This window comes from Oncorhynchus nerka, linkage group LG15, assembly GCF_034236695.1.
Source record: "Oncorhynchus nerka isolate Pitt River linkage group LG15, Oner_Uvic_2.0, whole genome shotgun sequence".
Taxonomy (NCBI): Eukaryota; Metazoa; Chordata; class Actinopteri; order Salmoniformes; family Salmonidae; genus Oncorhynchus; species Oncorhynchus nerka.
The window spans coordinates 13,357,262-13,370,505 of NC_088410.1; the positions used below are offsets into that span (position 1 = coordinate 13,357,262).

At 42.8% G+C, this 13,244-nt stretch overlaps 1 protein-coding gene across 2 annotated transcripts in view; it reads left to right on the plus strand.

Moving 5' to 3' along the window:
- Positions 1–9,120: 9,120 nt before the first annotated feature.
- Positions 9,121–13,244, plus strand: part of LOC135560021 (adhesion G protein-coupled receptor E2-like) — a 39,615-nt gene continuing 35,491 nt past the window's right edge. Inside the window, exon 1 of one of the 2 annotated variants that reach the window (XM_065001009.1) lies at positions 9,121–9,433. In XM_065001009.1, coding sequence (XP_064857081.1) covers positions 9,403–9,433 — 31 coding nt within the window. In that variant the 5' untranslated portion in view covers positions 9,121–9,402. The remainder of the gene's footprint in view (positions 9,434–13,244) is intronic. The other variant, XM_065001010.1, reaches the window with a different exon arrangement.

Consider the following 13,244-nt stretch of genomic DNA (forward strand, 5'->3'; position numbering starts at 1 on the left):
GCCTGTAAAACCTGCCTTGTTGACAGTGCTGTTAAGAAGGTAGAAACTAGGGCCTGTAGGACCTGCCTTGTTGACAGTGCTGTTAAGAAGGTAGAAATTAGGGCCTGTAAAACCTGCCTTGTTGATAGTGCTGTTAAGAAGGTAGAAACTAGGGCCTGTAAAACCTGCCTTGTTGACAGTGCTGTTAAGAAGGTAGAAACTAGGGCCTGTAGGACCTGCCTTGTTGATAGTGCTGTTAAGAAGGTAGAAACTAGGGCCTGTAAAACCTGCCTTGTTGACAGTGCTGTTAAGAAGGTAGAAACTAGGGCCTGTAGGATCTGCCTTGTTGACAGAGCTGTTAAGAAGGTAGAAACTAGGGCCTGTAAAACCTGCCTTGTTGACAGTGCTGTTAAGGACGTAGAAACTAGGGCCTGTAGCACCTGCCTTGTTGACAGTGCTGTTAAGAATGTAGAAACTAGAGCCTGTAGGACCTGCCTTGTTGACAGAGCTGTTAAGAAGGTAGAAACTAGGGCCTGTAGGACCTGCCTTGTTGACAGTGTTGTTAAGAAGGTAGAAACTAGGGCCTGTAGGACCTGCCTTGTTGACAGTGCTGTTAAGAAGGTAGAAACTAGGGCCTGTAGGATCTGCCTTGTTGATAGTGCTGTTAAGAAGGTAGAGCAACACTTCATTATGGACAGACTTCTCCCCATCTTAGCTACTGTTGTATCAATATGTTTTGACCATGACAGTTTACGATCCAGGGTTACTCCATGCAGTTTAGTCACCTTCACTTGCTTTATTTCTACATTATGCATTTGAAGATTTATTTGAAGTTTAGGGTTTCGTGAGTGATTTGTCCCAAATATAATGCTTTTAGTGTTTGAAATATTTAGGACTAAATGATTCCTTGCCCCCCATTTTGAAAGTAACTGCAGCTCTTTGTTAAGTGTTGCAGTCATTTCAGGCTCTGTAGTAGCTGACATATATAGTATTGTGTCATCCTCGTGCATAGACACACTGGCTTCACTCAAAAGTGTGGCAACTGCTCGGCCTCCGACCACAAGGCACTACAGAGTGTTGTAACGGCTTTCTTCCTGGGAAGGAGAGGCGGACCAAAACGCAGCGTGGTTATAGGTCATGTTTTTAATAAGAAAACTCAACATGAACATAATACAAAACAATAAACGTGGCAAAACCGAAACAGTCCTAACTGGTGCAGAAAACACTAAGACAGGAAACACAAAATAACTATGGTCAGAACGTGACAAGTGTAGTGCGAACTGCCCAGTACATCACTGTTACCAGGCTTCCTGCCATCCAGGACCTCTATACCAGGCGGTGTCAGAGGAAGGCCCTAACAATTGTCAAAGACCCCAGCCACCCTAGTCGTAGACTGTTCTCTCTGCTATGGTACCAGAGCACCAAGTCTAGGTCCAAGAGGCTTCTAAACAGCTTCTACCCCCAAGCCGTAAGACTCCTGAACATCTAATCCAATGGCTGCCCAGACTATTTGCATTGCCCCCCTCCTCCTTTACACTGCTGCTACTCTCTTTTATTATCTATGCATAGTCACTTTAATAACTCTACCTACCTCAATTACCTAGACTAACCGGCTGTCCCCGAAAAGAGACTCTGTACCGGTACCCCTGTGTATTGTCTCGCTATTGTTACTGCTACTCTTTAATTATTTATTACTTGTATTTCTTATTCATATTTTTTTAAGTATTGTTTTATAAAAAATGTTTAAACAGCATTGTTGGTTAGGGCCTGTAAGTCAGCATTTCACTGTATTGTGTGGCAAATAACATTTGATTTGATGTCATTAGTAAACATTTAAAAAAGAAAGGGGCCTAGAATTCCTTTAAAAAGTAAGGGGCCTAGAATTCCTTTAAAAAGTAAGGGGCCTAGAATTCCTTTAAAAAGTAATGGGCCTAGAATTTGTTTAAAAAGTAAGGGGCCTAGAATTCCTTTAAAAAGTAAGGGGCCTAGAATTCCTGATTGTACCTGGATTATGTGTCTCTGTGTTCTGTTCGACAGGTAACCCTTTATCCACACTATATCAGGGGGTGTAAAGCCACAACATATGTTTTTCCAGGCCTGAGGCAACACACCTAGTAGGCCTGAGGCAACACACCTAGTAGGCCTGAGGCAACACACCTAGTAGGCCTGAGGAAACACACCCAGTAGGCCTGAGACAACACACCTAGAAGGCCTGAGGCAACACACCTAGTAGGCCTGAGGCAACACACCTAGTAGGCCTGAGGCAACACACCTAGTAGGCTTAACATGATGAGGGAGAGGAAGATAAGAAGAAGAAGAGAGAAAAGGGTGAAATAGAAATAGTGAGAGAAGGAGAGAGAGAGAGAGAGAGAGAGAGAGAGAGAGAGAGAGAGAGAGAGAGAGAGAGAGAGAGAGAGAGAGAGAGAGAGAGAGAGAGAGAGATAAGGTGAAAACAGAAAGGGGTAGTGTAGAGAGAGAGAGAGAGAGAGAGAGAGAGAGAGAGAGAGGGAGAGGAAGGATAGAGAGAGAGGGAGAAAGAGAGAGAGAGAGGAGGATAGAGAGAGAGAGACAGAGACAGAGAGAGAGAGAAAATTGAGCAGCTGCTGAAAAATGAGCTCCTGTATATATATTGAGATTTAAATGTTTTTTTAGAGTGAAGTACATCGAAAAAATCAAGAGAAAACTGCAAGACTCAATAGAAGACAAAACAAGGAACAAACCAAAAAGACAGGCTTTTAAAAAAGTAACTATTTTTCATAAAATTGTACAGTTATCTTAGCTAGCTGAATTGCTAGCTGAATTGTTTACTTGTTGCTAAGCAGTTGCTAGGGACTCTCCTGGAAGAAGCTAGCTAGCTTACAAAGAATAACAACAAAAAATATCTAGTTAATATCTAGTTAACAGAAGAAAGGAAGACAAAATAAGGACAGAAGAAAAAGGAAAAGAAAAAGGACAACAAAGTGAAACCTCTAAAGAAACAAGAGACCATAATACAAGAAACAGCACTATAGAGAGATAGAAGAAATACACAACATTACTTTATAAGGACTGAATTCTAACATAATTCTGCCAAGCTTGATACAGCTTCAACTAGCACTGACGTGTCAAGTGAGAGGTGTCAAAGCCCATTAGCCCAACAATGGCAGGAGAGTCACACAGTCTACCCCAAACAAATGGAGAGGCCTTAGAAGCTCCCTCCTGCTGTTCAGAGGTAATTAAAATACAGTACCCTGTGCATGTAAAGAATAATAAGGCAAGAAAAGATTACAAAATGAAGCTCCTTATGGAAAATCAAGAGACACTTTTTGCTGACTATTACAAAAATGGGAACATCAGCAACCTTATCTTCCACACAAACCATCCCCTGGCATGGCACAGTGCTATATTAGCACACTACCCTCTTGTTACGAGAGCGGGGATTAACGAGGGGTGGAAACTCAGAATACTTGATAACGAGGACTCTGAGTCAAGTAATATAAATATCTATAAGTCCGGAACAGTAATGGCACAGGGTAATCACAAACAGTTTCAGCTGGACTTTCACCTAATCAAAGAATTAGCCCAGCAGGAGAAGCTCTCCCTTGATAAAGATACCCCCACACCGAGCGGGTCAGACCAGACCTCTTCATTATGTAACTCCACAGACGAGCAACCCCCAGCAGAGAGTCAACCTCCCAGCACAGATTACCACTCCCTCATTGAAATGAAGGACAAATTCACCCAGCTGGAGATAAGGCAGGTGGAGCTGGAACAGCAGGTGATTACACTTCAGTCAGCACAGACCCAGACAACAGTCCAGCACAACAACAGCCCCTTAACCAGACCCGGAGAGCTGGAGGTGGACAGAGACATATCTGCACTTTGGACAGTGGTGAGACAAATACAACAGGAGAAAGAGGAGCAGAACAGAGCACTAGAGGAGAGTGTCAGACTGCTGGTGGAGGAGAGGTTGAGGGGGATGGAGGAGAGGTTGAGGGGGATGGAGGAGAGGGTGAGGGGGATGGAGGAGAGGGTGAGGGGGATGGAGGAGAGGTTGAGGGGACGGCGTGCGACAGAGAACAACCCACTAGAGAGGTGGCCACCCCCACAGAGAAGCCAGCAGAACAGCCCACCTCAGCACCCAACAAAAGTCTCGACACCACAGCAGAACAGTCCACACCAGACCCTGACCATAGAGTCGACATCACAGCAGAACAGACAAATGAAGAACCCCAAGCCCAGCGGCTCTCACCCCCTCTGAGCACCCCCTGTCAGCCTGCCTGATAGCCCTTCTGACAACCCCCCCACACCCACTGAGGACAAACACAAGATACAGATTGTACTACTTATGGACTCAAATGGGAAATATATAGAAGAAAAAAAACTTTTTCCCAAACACAGTGTGTCTAAACTCTGGTGTCCAAACACCCAGCACGCCCTAGACCTTCTGTCTGAGGCCAAACTAGGGTCACCCAGCCACATAATAATACACACAGGCACAAACGACCTGAGAGCACAGCAAGAAAGAGTGGCCACAGCACTGAAGGGAGTGATTGAAAAGGCTTCTTCTACTTTCCCCAACGCACAAGTGGTTATCTCCACCCTGCTACCACGAAAAGACTTCCACCCTGCCACAATACAGCGGGTAAATGCAAGTATTTCCCGTGACTGTGCCTCAAAACCAAATGTTTTCCTGGCCCACCACTCCACCCTGGACTTGAACAGCCTCTATGACCAGGTCCACCTCTACAAGGCAGCAGTGCCCACCTTTGCCCGAACTCTAAAGGACATCGCTCTCAAACGTATCCCCAACACTTCACACAGGAGCAACAGATCAATAGACACCCCACCCAGACCGGCGAGACACCCTCCCAGACCTGCAGGACCCCCCTGGACCTACACATAGAGGACCCACACCAAGAGGAATTACATCCAGACCACCGCACACCCAGACACATCCACACCCCCACCCCAACCAATCAACACCCCCCACGTCAACCATGCCCACACCCCATTTAGGCCCCCTCAGATCAGACCTATGCCACTCCTGCCCACCCCATGCACCCCACCCCCGCAAAGAGGGCCTCAACATGGAAGCCACACATACGCCCAGGTAGTGAGCGGGCAAACAGTCCCAACCCCCACTCTCACACTCGCCCAAGCCAATGGCATGTACCAGATGCTCAGCAGGCTCTGCTCACACTTACTGGCCTGAGGCCAAACCACGACCAACAACATTGGACATTCTATGGAACAAAAAGCATTCACTATATCATCCTGGAATATCCAAGGCCTGAGGTCATCTGCCTTTGGCCTGAAGAGCAGAAACCCGGACTTCACCAAAGAAATCGGTAACACAGACATTGTCATCCTGCAAGAAACCTGGTATAGAGGAGACAGACCCACTGGTTGCCCTCTAGGTTACAGAGAGCTGGTAGTCCCATCCGCCAAACTACCAGGTGTGAAACAGGGAAGGGACTCAGGGGGTATGCTAATTTGGTATAGAGCAGACCTAACTCACTCCATTAAATTAATCAAAACAGGAACATTCTACATTTGGCTAGAAATTCAAAAGGAAATTATCCTAACAGAGAAAAATGTCCTCCTGTGTGCTACCTATATCCCCCCACTAGAATCCCCATATTTTAATGAAGACAGCTTCTCCATCCTGGAGGGCGAAATCAATCATTTCCAGGCCCAGGGACATGTACTAGTCATGTACTAACCTAAATGCCAGAACCGGACAAGAACCTGACACCCTCAGCACACAGGGGGACAAACATCTGCCTGGAGGTGACAGCATCCCCTCCCACATATGCCCCCCTAGGCACAACTATGGCAACATAACCAACAAAAACGGGTCACAACTCCTGCAGCTCTGTCGCACGCTGGGTATGTACATAGTCAACGGTAGGCTTCGAGGGGACTCCTATGGTAGGTACACCTATAGCTCATCTCTTGGCAGTAGTACTGTAGACTACTTTATCACTGACCTCAACCCAGAATCTCTCAGAGCGTTCACAGTCAGCCCACTGACACCCCTATCAGACCACAGCAAAATCACAGTCTACTTAAACAGATCAATACTCAATCATGAGGCATCAAAGCCAAAGGAACTGAGTAACATTAAGAAATGCTATAGATGGAAGGAATGCAGTTTGGAAACCTACCAAAAAACAATTAGGCAACAACAAATTCAATCCCTTTTAGACAATTTCCTGGGTAAAACGTTCCACTGTAATAGTGAAGGTGTAAACCTGGCAGTAGAACATCTTAACAGTATATTTGACCTCTCAGCTTCCCTATCAAATCTAAAAATCTCAAATAGAAAACCGAAGAAAATTAACAATAATGACAAATGGTTTGATGAAGAATGCAAAAATCGAAGAAAGAAATTGAGAAACCTGTCCAACCAAAAACATAGAGACCCGGAAAACCTGAGTCTACGCCTTCACTATGGTGAATCACTAAAACAATACAGAAATACACTACGGAAAAAGAAGGAACAGCATGTCAGAAATCAGCTCAATGCAATTGAAGAATCCATAGACTCTAACCACTTCTGGGAAAATTGGAAAACACTAAACAAACAACAACACGAAGAATTATCTATCCAAAATGGAGATGTATGGGTAAACCACTTCTCCAATCTTTTTGGTTCTATAACAAAGAACAAAGAGCAAAAACATATACATGATCAAATACAGATCTTAGAATCAACTATTAAAGACTACCAGAACCCACTGGATTCTCCAATTACATTGAATGAGTTACAGGACAAAATAAAAAACCCTTCAACCCAAAAAGGCCTGTGGTGTCGATGGTATCCTCAATGAAATGATCAAATATACAGACAACAAATTCCAATTGGCTATACTAAAACTCTTTAACATCATACTTAGCTCTGGCATCTTCCCCAATATTTGGAACCAAGGACTGATCACCCCAATCCACAAAAGTGGAGACAAATTTGACCCCAATAACTACCGTGGAATATGTGTCAACAGTAACCTTGGGAAAATCCTCTGCATTATTATTAACAGCAGACTCATACATTTCCTCAATGAAAACTATGTACTGAGCAAATGTCAAATTGGCTTTTTACCAAATTACCGTACAACAGACCATGTATTCACCCTGCACACCCTAATTGACAACCAAACAAACCAAAACAAAGGCAAAGTCTTCTCATGCTTTGTTGATTTCAAAAAAGCCTTCGACTCAATCTGGCAAGAGGTTCTGCTATACAAACTGATGGAAAGTGGTGTTGGGGGTAAAACATACGACATTATAAAATCCATGTACACAAACAACAAGTGTGCGGTTAAAATTGGCAAAAAACACACACATTTCTTCACACAGGGTCGTGGGGTTAGACAGGGATGCAGCTTAAGCCCCACCCTCTTCAACATATATATCAACGAATTGGCACGGGCACTAGAAAAGTCTGCAGCACCCGGCCTCCCCTGCTAGAATCCGAAGTCAAATGTCTGCTGTTTGCTGATGATCTGGTGCTTCTGTCACCAACCAAGGAGGGCCTACAGCAGCACCTAGATCTTATGCACAGATTCTGTCAGACCTGAGGCCCTGACAGTAAGTCTCAGTAAGACCAAAATAATGGTGTTCCAAAAAAGGTCCAGTCACCAGGACCACAAATACAAATTCCATCTAGACACTGTTGCCCTAGAGCACACAAAAAACTATACATACCTTGGCCTAAACATCAGCGCCACAGGTAACTTCCACAAAGCTGTGAACGATCTGAGAGACAAGGCAAGAAGGGCATTCTATGCCATCAAAAGAAACATAAATTTCAACATACCAATTAGGATTTGGCTAAAAATACTTGAATCAGTCATAGAGCCCATTGCCCTTTATGGTTGTGAGGTCTGGGGTCCGCTCACCAACCAAGACTTCACAAAATGGGACAAACACCAAATTGAGACTCTGCACGCAGAATTCTGCAAAAATATCCTCAGTGTACAACGTAAAACACCAAATAATGCATGCAGAGCAGAATTAGGCCGATACCCACTAATTATCAAAATCCAGAAAAGAGCCGTTAAATTCTACAACCACCTAAAAGGAAGCGATTCACAAACCTTCCATAACAAAGCCATCACCTACAGAGAGATGAACCTGGAGAAGAGTCCCCTAAGCAAGCTGGTCCTGGGGCTCTGTTCACAAACACAAACACACCCTACAGAGCCCCAGGACAACAGCACAATTAGACCCAACCAAATCATGAGAAAACAAAAAGATAATTACTTAACACATTGGAAAGAATTAACAAAAAAACAGAGCAAACTAGAATGCTATTTGGCCCTACACAGAGAGTACACAGCGGCAGAATACCTGACCACTGTGACTGACCCAAAATTAAGGAAAGCTTTGACTATGTACAGACTCAGTGAGCATAGCCTTGCTATTGAGAAAGGCCGCCGTAGGCAGACATGGCTCTCAAGAGAAGACAGGCTATGTGCTCACTGCCCACAAAATGAGGTGGAAACTGAGCTGCACTTCCTAACCTCCTGCCCAATGTATGACCATATTAGAGAGACATATTTCCCCCAGATTACACAGATCCACAAAGAATTCGAAAACAAATCCAATTTTGAAAAACTCCCATATCTTTTGGGTGAAATTCCACAGTGTGCCATCACAGCAGCAATATTTGTGACCTGTTGCCACGAGAAAAGGGCAACCAGTGAAGAACAAACACCATTGTAAATACAACCCATATTTATGCTTATTCATTTTATCTTGTGTCCTTTAACTATTTGTACATTGTATATATATATATATAATATGACATTTGTAATGTCTTTACTGTTTTGAAACTTCTGTATGTGTAATGTTTACTGTTAATTCTTGTTGTTTTTCACTTTATATTTTCACTTTGTATGTTGTCTACCTCACTTGCTTTGGCAATGTTAACACATGTTTCCCATGCCAATAAAGCCCTTGAATTGAAAAATTGAATTGAAAGGATAGAGAGAGAGAGAGAGAGAGAGAGAGAGAGAGAGAGATAAGGTGAAAAACTGAGAGAGGGGGAAGGAGAGAAGAAGAGGTGACACAGAAAAAGAGAACAAGGAGAGAGCGAGAGAAGGGTGAAACAGAGAGAATGAGGAAGATTGTGAACAAGAGAGAGAAGAGGCGTTCTCTAACAGAAAGAGGTAGAGGAGAGGAGAGCAAAATAGTTGTTTTCTATCTCCGTGTGGCTCACACTGAGAGTTGTCTCACCAAAAGAGCGGGAATATTTTATTTATTTTTCTTCTGTTCATGTTATCACCACTGATCATACAGAATAAAAACCTTGTTAAACTGGGGTTTTCTTCAATCTGAACTCAACTGTAAAACAGATTTAATCTCAGACTGATTCTTCTTGTGGGACTAGTTTTATTAGGATCCTACTAGTTGTCATAATACCAGTCTGTCTCTGAGATGGGGTCCAGAACTCTTCTACTTGTTCTGGGTGAGTATAACCTTGTATATCTTTGGAACTTGAATGTCTGTGTGTGTGTGTGTGTGTGTGTGTGTGTGTGTGTGTGTGTGTGTGTGTGTGTGTGTGTGTGTGTGTGTGTGTGTGTGTGTGTGTGTGTGTGTGTGTGTGTGTGTGTGTGTGTGTGTGTGTGTGTGTGTGTGTGTGTGTGTGTGTGTGTGTGTGTGTGTGTGACAAATAAATAGAAAGGTGGTATTTCATAAATCGTTGTCAGTTATAGTTGAATGGCTACAGAATATTCCAACCATTTACCAACCATGAACCAACCATTTACCAACCATGGATATAGAATGACTGTTACAACCCTATCTAAGACATGTATAAACTACAAGAATATCTACAATTATATACTGAACAAACACGATCCAGAGCATCCCAAACATGCTCAATGAGTGACATGCCTGGTGAGTATGCAGGCCATGGAACAACAGGGACAGTATAGTTTTCAGTATAGTTCCTTGCAACATGGGGCAGTGCATCATCATTCTGAAACAGGAGGTGATGGCGGCGGATGAATGGCACGACAATAGGCTTCAGGATCTCATCAATGTACCTCTGTGTATTCAAGTGGCCAACAATAAAATGCAATTGCGTTCGTCATCCCGAGCTTATGACGGCCCATAACATAACCCCACCGCCACCATGGGGCACTGTGTTCACAATGTTGACATCAGCAAACCACTCCCTAACATGACGTCATACATGTAGTCTGTGGTTGTTAGGCTTGTTGGGCGTACTGACAAATTCTATAAAACTATGTTGGAGGCTTATAGTAGAGAAATGAAGATTCAATTCTCTGGCAACAGCTCTGGTGGACATTCCTCAAGTCAGCATGCCAATTACGCACTCCCTCAAAACTTGAGAAATCTGTGGCATTGTGTTGTGTGACAAAAGTGGACATTTTAGAGTGGCATTTTATTGTCACCTGCACAAGGTGCACCTGTGTAATGATCATGCTGTTTAATCAGCTTCTTAACATGCCACACCTGTCAGGTAGATAGATTATCGGGGCAAAGGAGGAACGTTCACTAACAGGGATGGAAACAAATTTGTGAAAAAAATTTGACAGACATTTCTTTGATATTTTATTTAATTTCATGAAACTTGGGACCAACACTTTACATGTTGCATTTATATTTTTGTTCAGTATAGTTTCTTGACAGTTTTAGTGTGTATAGACAGTTTTAGTGTGTTTAGATAGTGTTTATACTGTAGTGTGTATATTGTGTAGTGTGTATTTTAGTGTGTATACTGTGAGTGCATTCGGAAAGTATTCAGACCCTTTGACTTTTTCCATCATTTGTTTTGTTACAGCCTATCTATAAAATTGAATGAATAATTTGTTCCCCCTTGTCAATCTACACACAATACCCCATAACGACAAGGCTTAAAGGTTGTTGTTTTGCAAATGCATTAAAAGTGAAACACAGAAATACCTTATTTAAATAAGTATTCAGACCCTTTGCTATGAGACTCGAAATTGAGCTCAGGTGCATCCTGTTTCCATTGATCATCCTTGAGGTGTTTCTACAACTTGATTGGAGTCCACCTGTGGTAAATGCAATTGATTGGACATGATTTGAAAGACACACACCTGTCTACATAAGGTCCCACAGCTGAGCAAAAACCAAGCCATGAGGTCGAAGGAATTGTCCATAGAGCTCTGAGACAGGATTGTTTCGAGGCACAGATCTGGGGAAGGGTACCAAAGCATGTCTGGAGCATTGAAGGTCCTCAAGAACACAGTGGCCTCCATCATTCTTAAATGGAAGAAGTTTGGAATCACCAAGACTCTTCCTAGAGCTGGCCGCCCTGCCAAACTGAGCAATCGGGGAAAAAGGGCCTTGGTAAGGGAAGTGACCATGAACACGATGGTCACTCTGACAGAGCTCCAGAGTTCCTCTGTGGAGATGGGAGAACCTTCCAGAAGGACAAATATCTCTGCAGCACTCCACCAATCGGGACTTCATGGTAGAGTGGCCAGATGGAAGCCACTCCTGAGCAAAAGGCACATGACAGCCCATTGGAGTTTGCCAAAATGCACCTTAAGACTCTCAGATATATATATGTATTTTTTACCTTTATTTAACTAGGCAAGTCAGTTAAAACAAATTCTTATTTTCAATGACAGCCCAGGAACAGTGGGTTACCTTCCTGTTCAGGAGCAGAACAACAGACTTGTACCTTGTCAGCTCGGGGATTTGAACTTGCAACCTTTCGGTTACAAGTCCACTGCTCTAAACACTAGGCTACCCTGCCGCCCCATATTGAGGAACAAGATTCTCTGGACTGGTGAAACCAAGCTTGGACTCTTTGGCCTGAATGCCAAGCATCACGTCTGGAGGAAACCTGGCACCATCCCTAAGGTGAAGCATGGTGGGGGCAGCATCATGCTGTGGGGATGTTGTTCAGTGGCAGGGACTGGGAGACTAGTCAGGATCGAGGAAAAGATGAATGGAGCAAAGTACAGATAGATCCTTGATGAAAACCTGCTCCAGAGTGCATAGAATCTCAGACTGGGGCAAAGATTCACCTTCCAACAGGACAACAACACAAATCACACAGCCAAGATAACGCAGGAGTGGCTTCGGAACAAGCCTCTGAATGTCCTTGAGTGGCCCAGTCAGAGACTGGACTTGAACTCGATCGAACATCTCTGGAGAGAACTGAAAACAGCTGTGCAGCAACGCTTCCCATCCAACCTGAAAGAGCTTGAGAGGATCTGCAGAGAAGAATGGGAGAAACTCCCCAAATACAGGTGTGCTAAGCTTGTAGCGTCATACCCAAGAAGACTCAAGGCTGTAATCACTACCAAAGGTGCTTGAAGACATTACTGAGTAAAGGGTCTGAATACTTATGATAATGTGATATATATATTTTTGATGAAAATAAATGCTATAACATTCTAGAGACCTGTTTTTTGCTTTGTCATAATGGGGTATTGTGGGTTAATTGATGAGAGAATTTTAAAAAAAACACTGTAGAATAAGGCTGTAATGTAACAAAATATAGAAAATGTCAAGAGGTCTGAATACTTTCCGAATACACTGTATAGACAGGTTAAGTGTTTATAGACAGTTTTAGTGTTTGTAGACAGGTTTAGTGTGTATAGACAGTTTTAGTGTGTATAGACAGGTGTGTATAGACAGTTTTAGTGTGTATAGACAGTTTTAGTGTTTATAGACAGTTTTAGTGTGTATAGACAGTTTTAGTGTGTATAGACAGTTATAGTGTTTATAGACAGTTTTAGTGTGTATAGACAGTTTTAGTGTGTATAGACAGTTTTAGTGTTTATAGACAGTTTTAGTGTGTATAGACAGTTTTAGTGTGTATAGACAGTTTTAGTGTTTATAGACAGTTTTAGTGTGTGTAGTACAGTTTTAGTGTGTTTAGACAGTTAGTGTTTATAGTTTTAGGGTGTAGACAGTTTTATGTTCATAGTAGTTTTTGTGTATAGACAGTTTTAGTGTGTATAGACAGTTATATGTTTATAGACAGTTTTATGGATGTAGTTTAGTACTATGTTCAGGTAGTTGTGTTATGGATGTTATGGATGTAGTACTATGTTCAGGTAGTTATGTTATATGTTATGGATGTAGTACTATGTTCAGGTAGTTATGTTATGGATGTAGTACTATGTTCAGTTAGTTGTGTTATGGATGTTATGGATGTAGTACTATGTTCAGGTAGTTATGTTATGGATGTAGTACTATGTTCAGTTAGTTGTGTTATGGATGTTATGGATGTAGTACTATGTTCAGGTAGTTGTGTTATGGATGTAGTT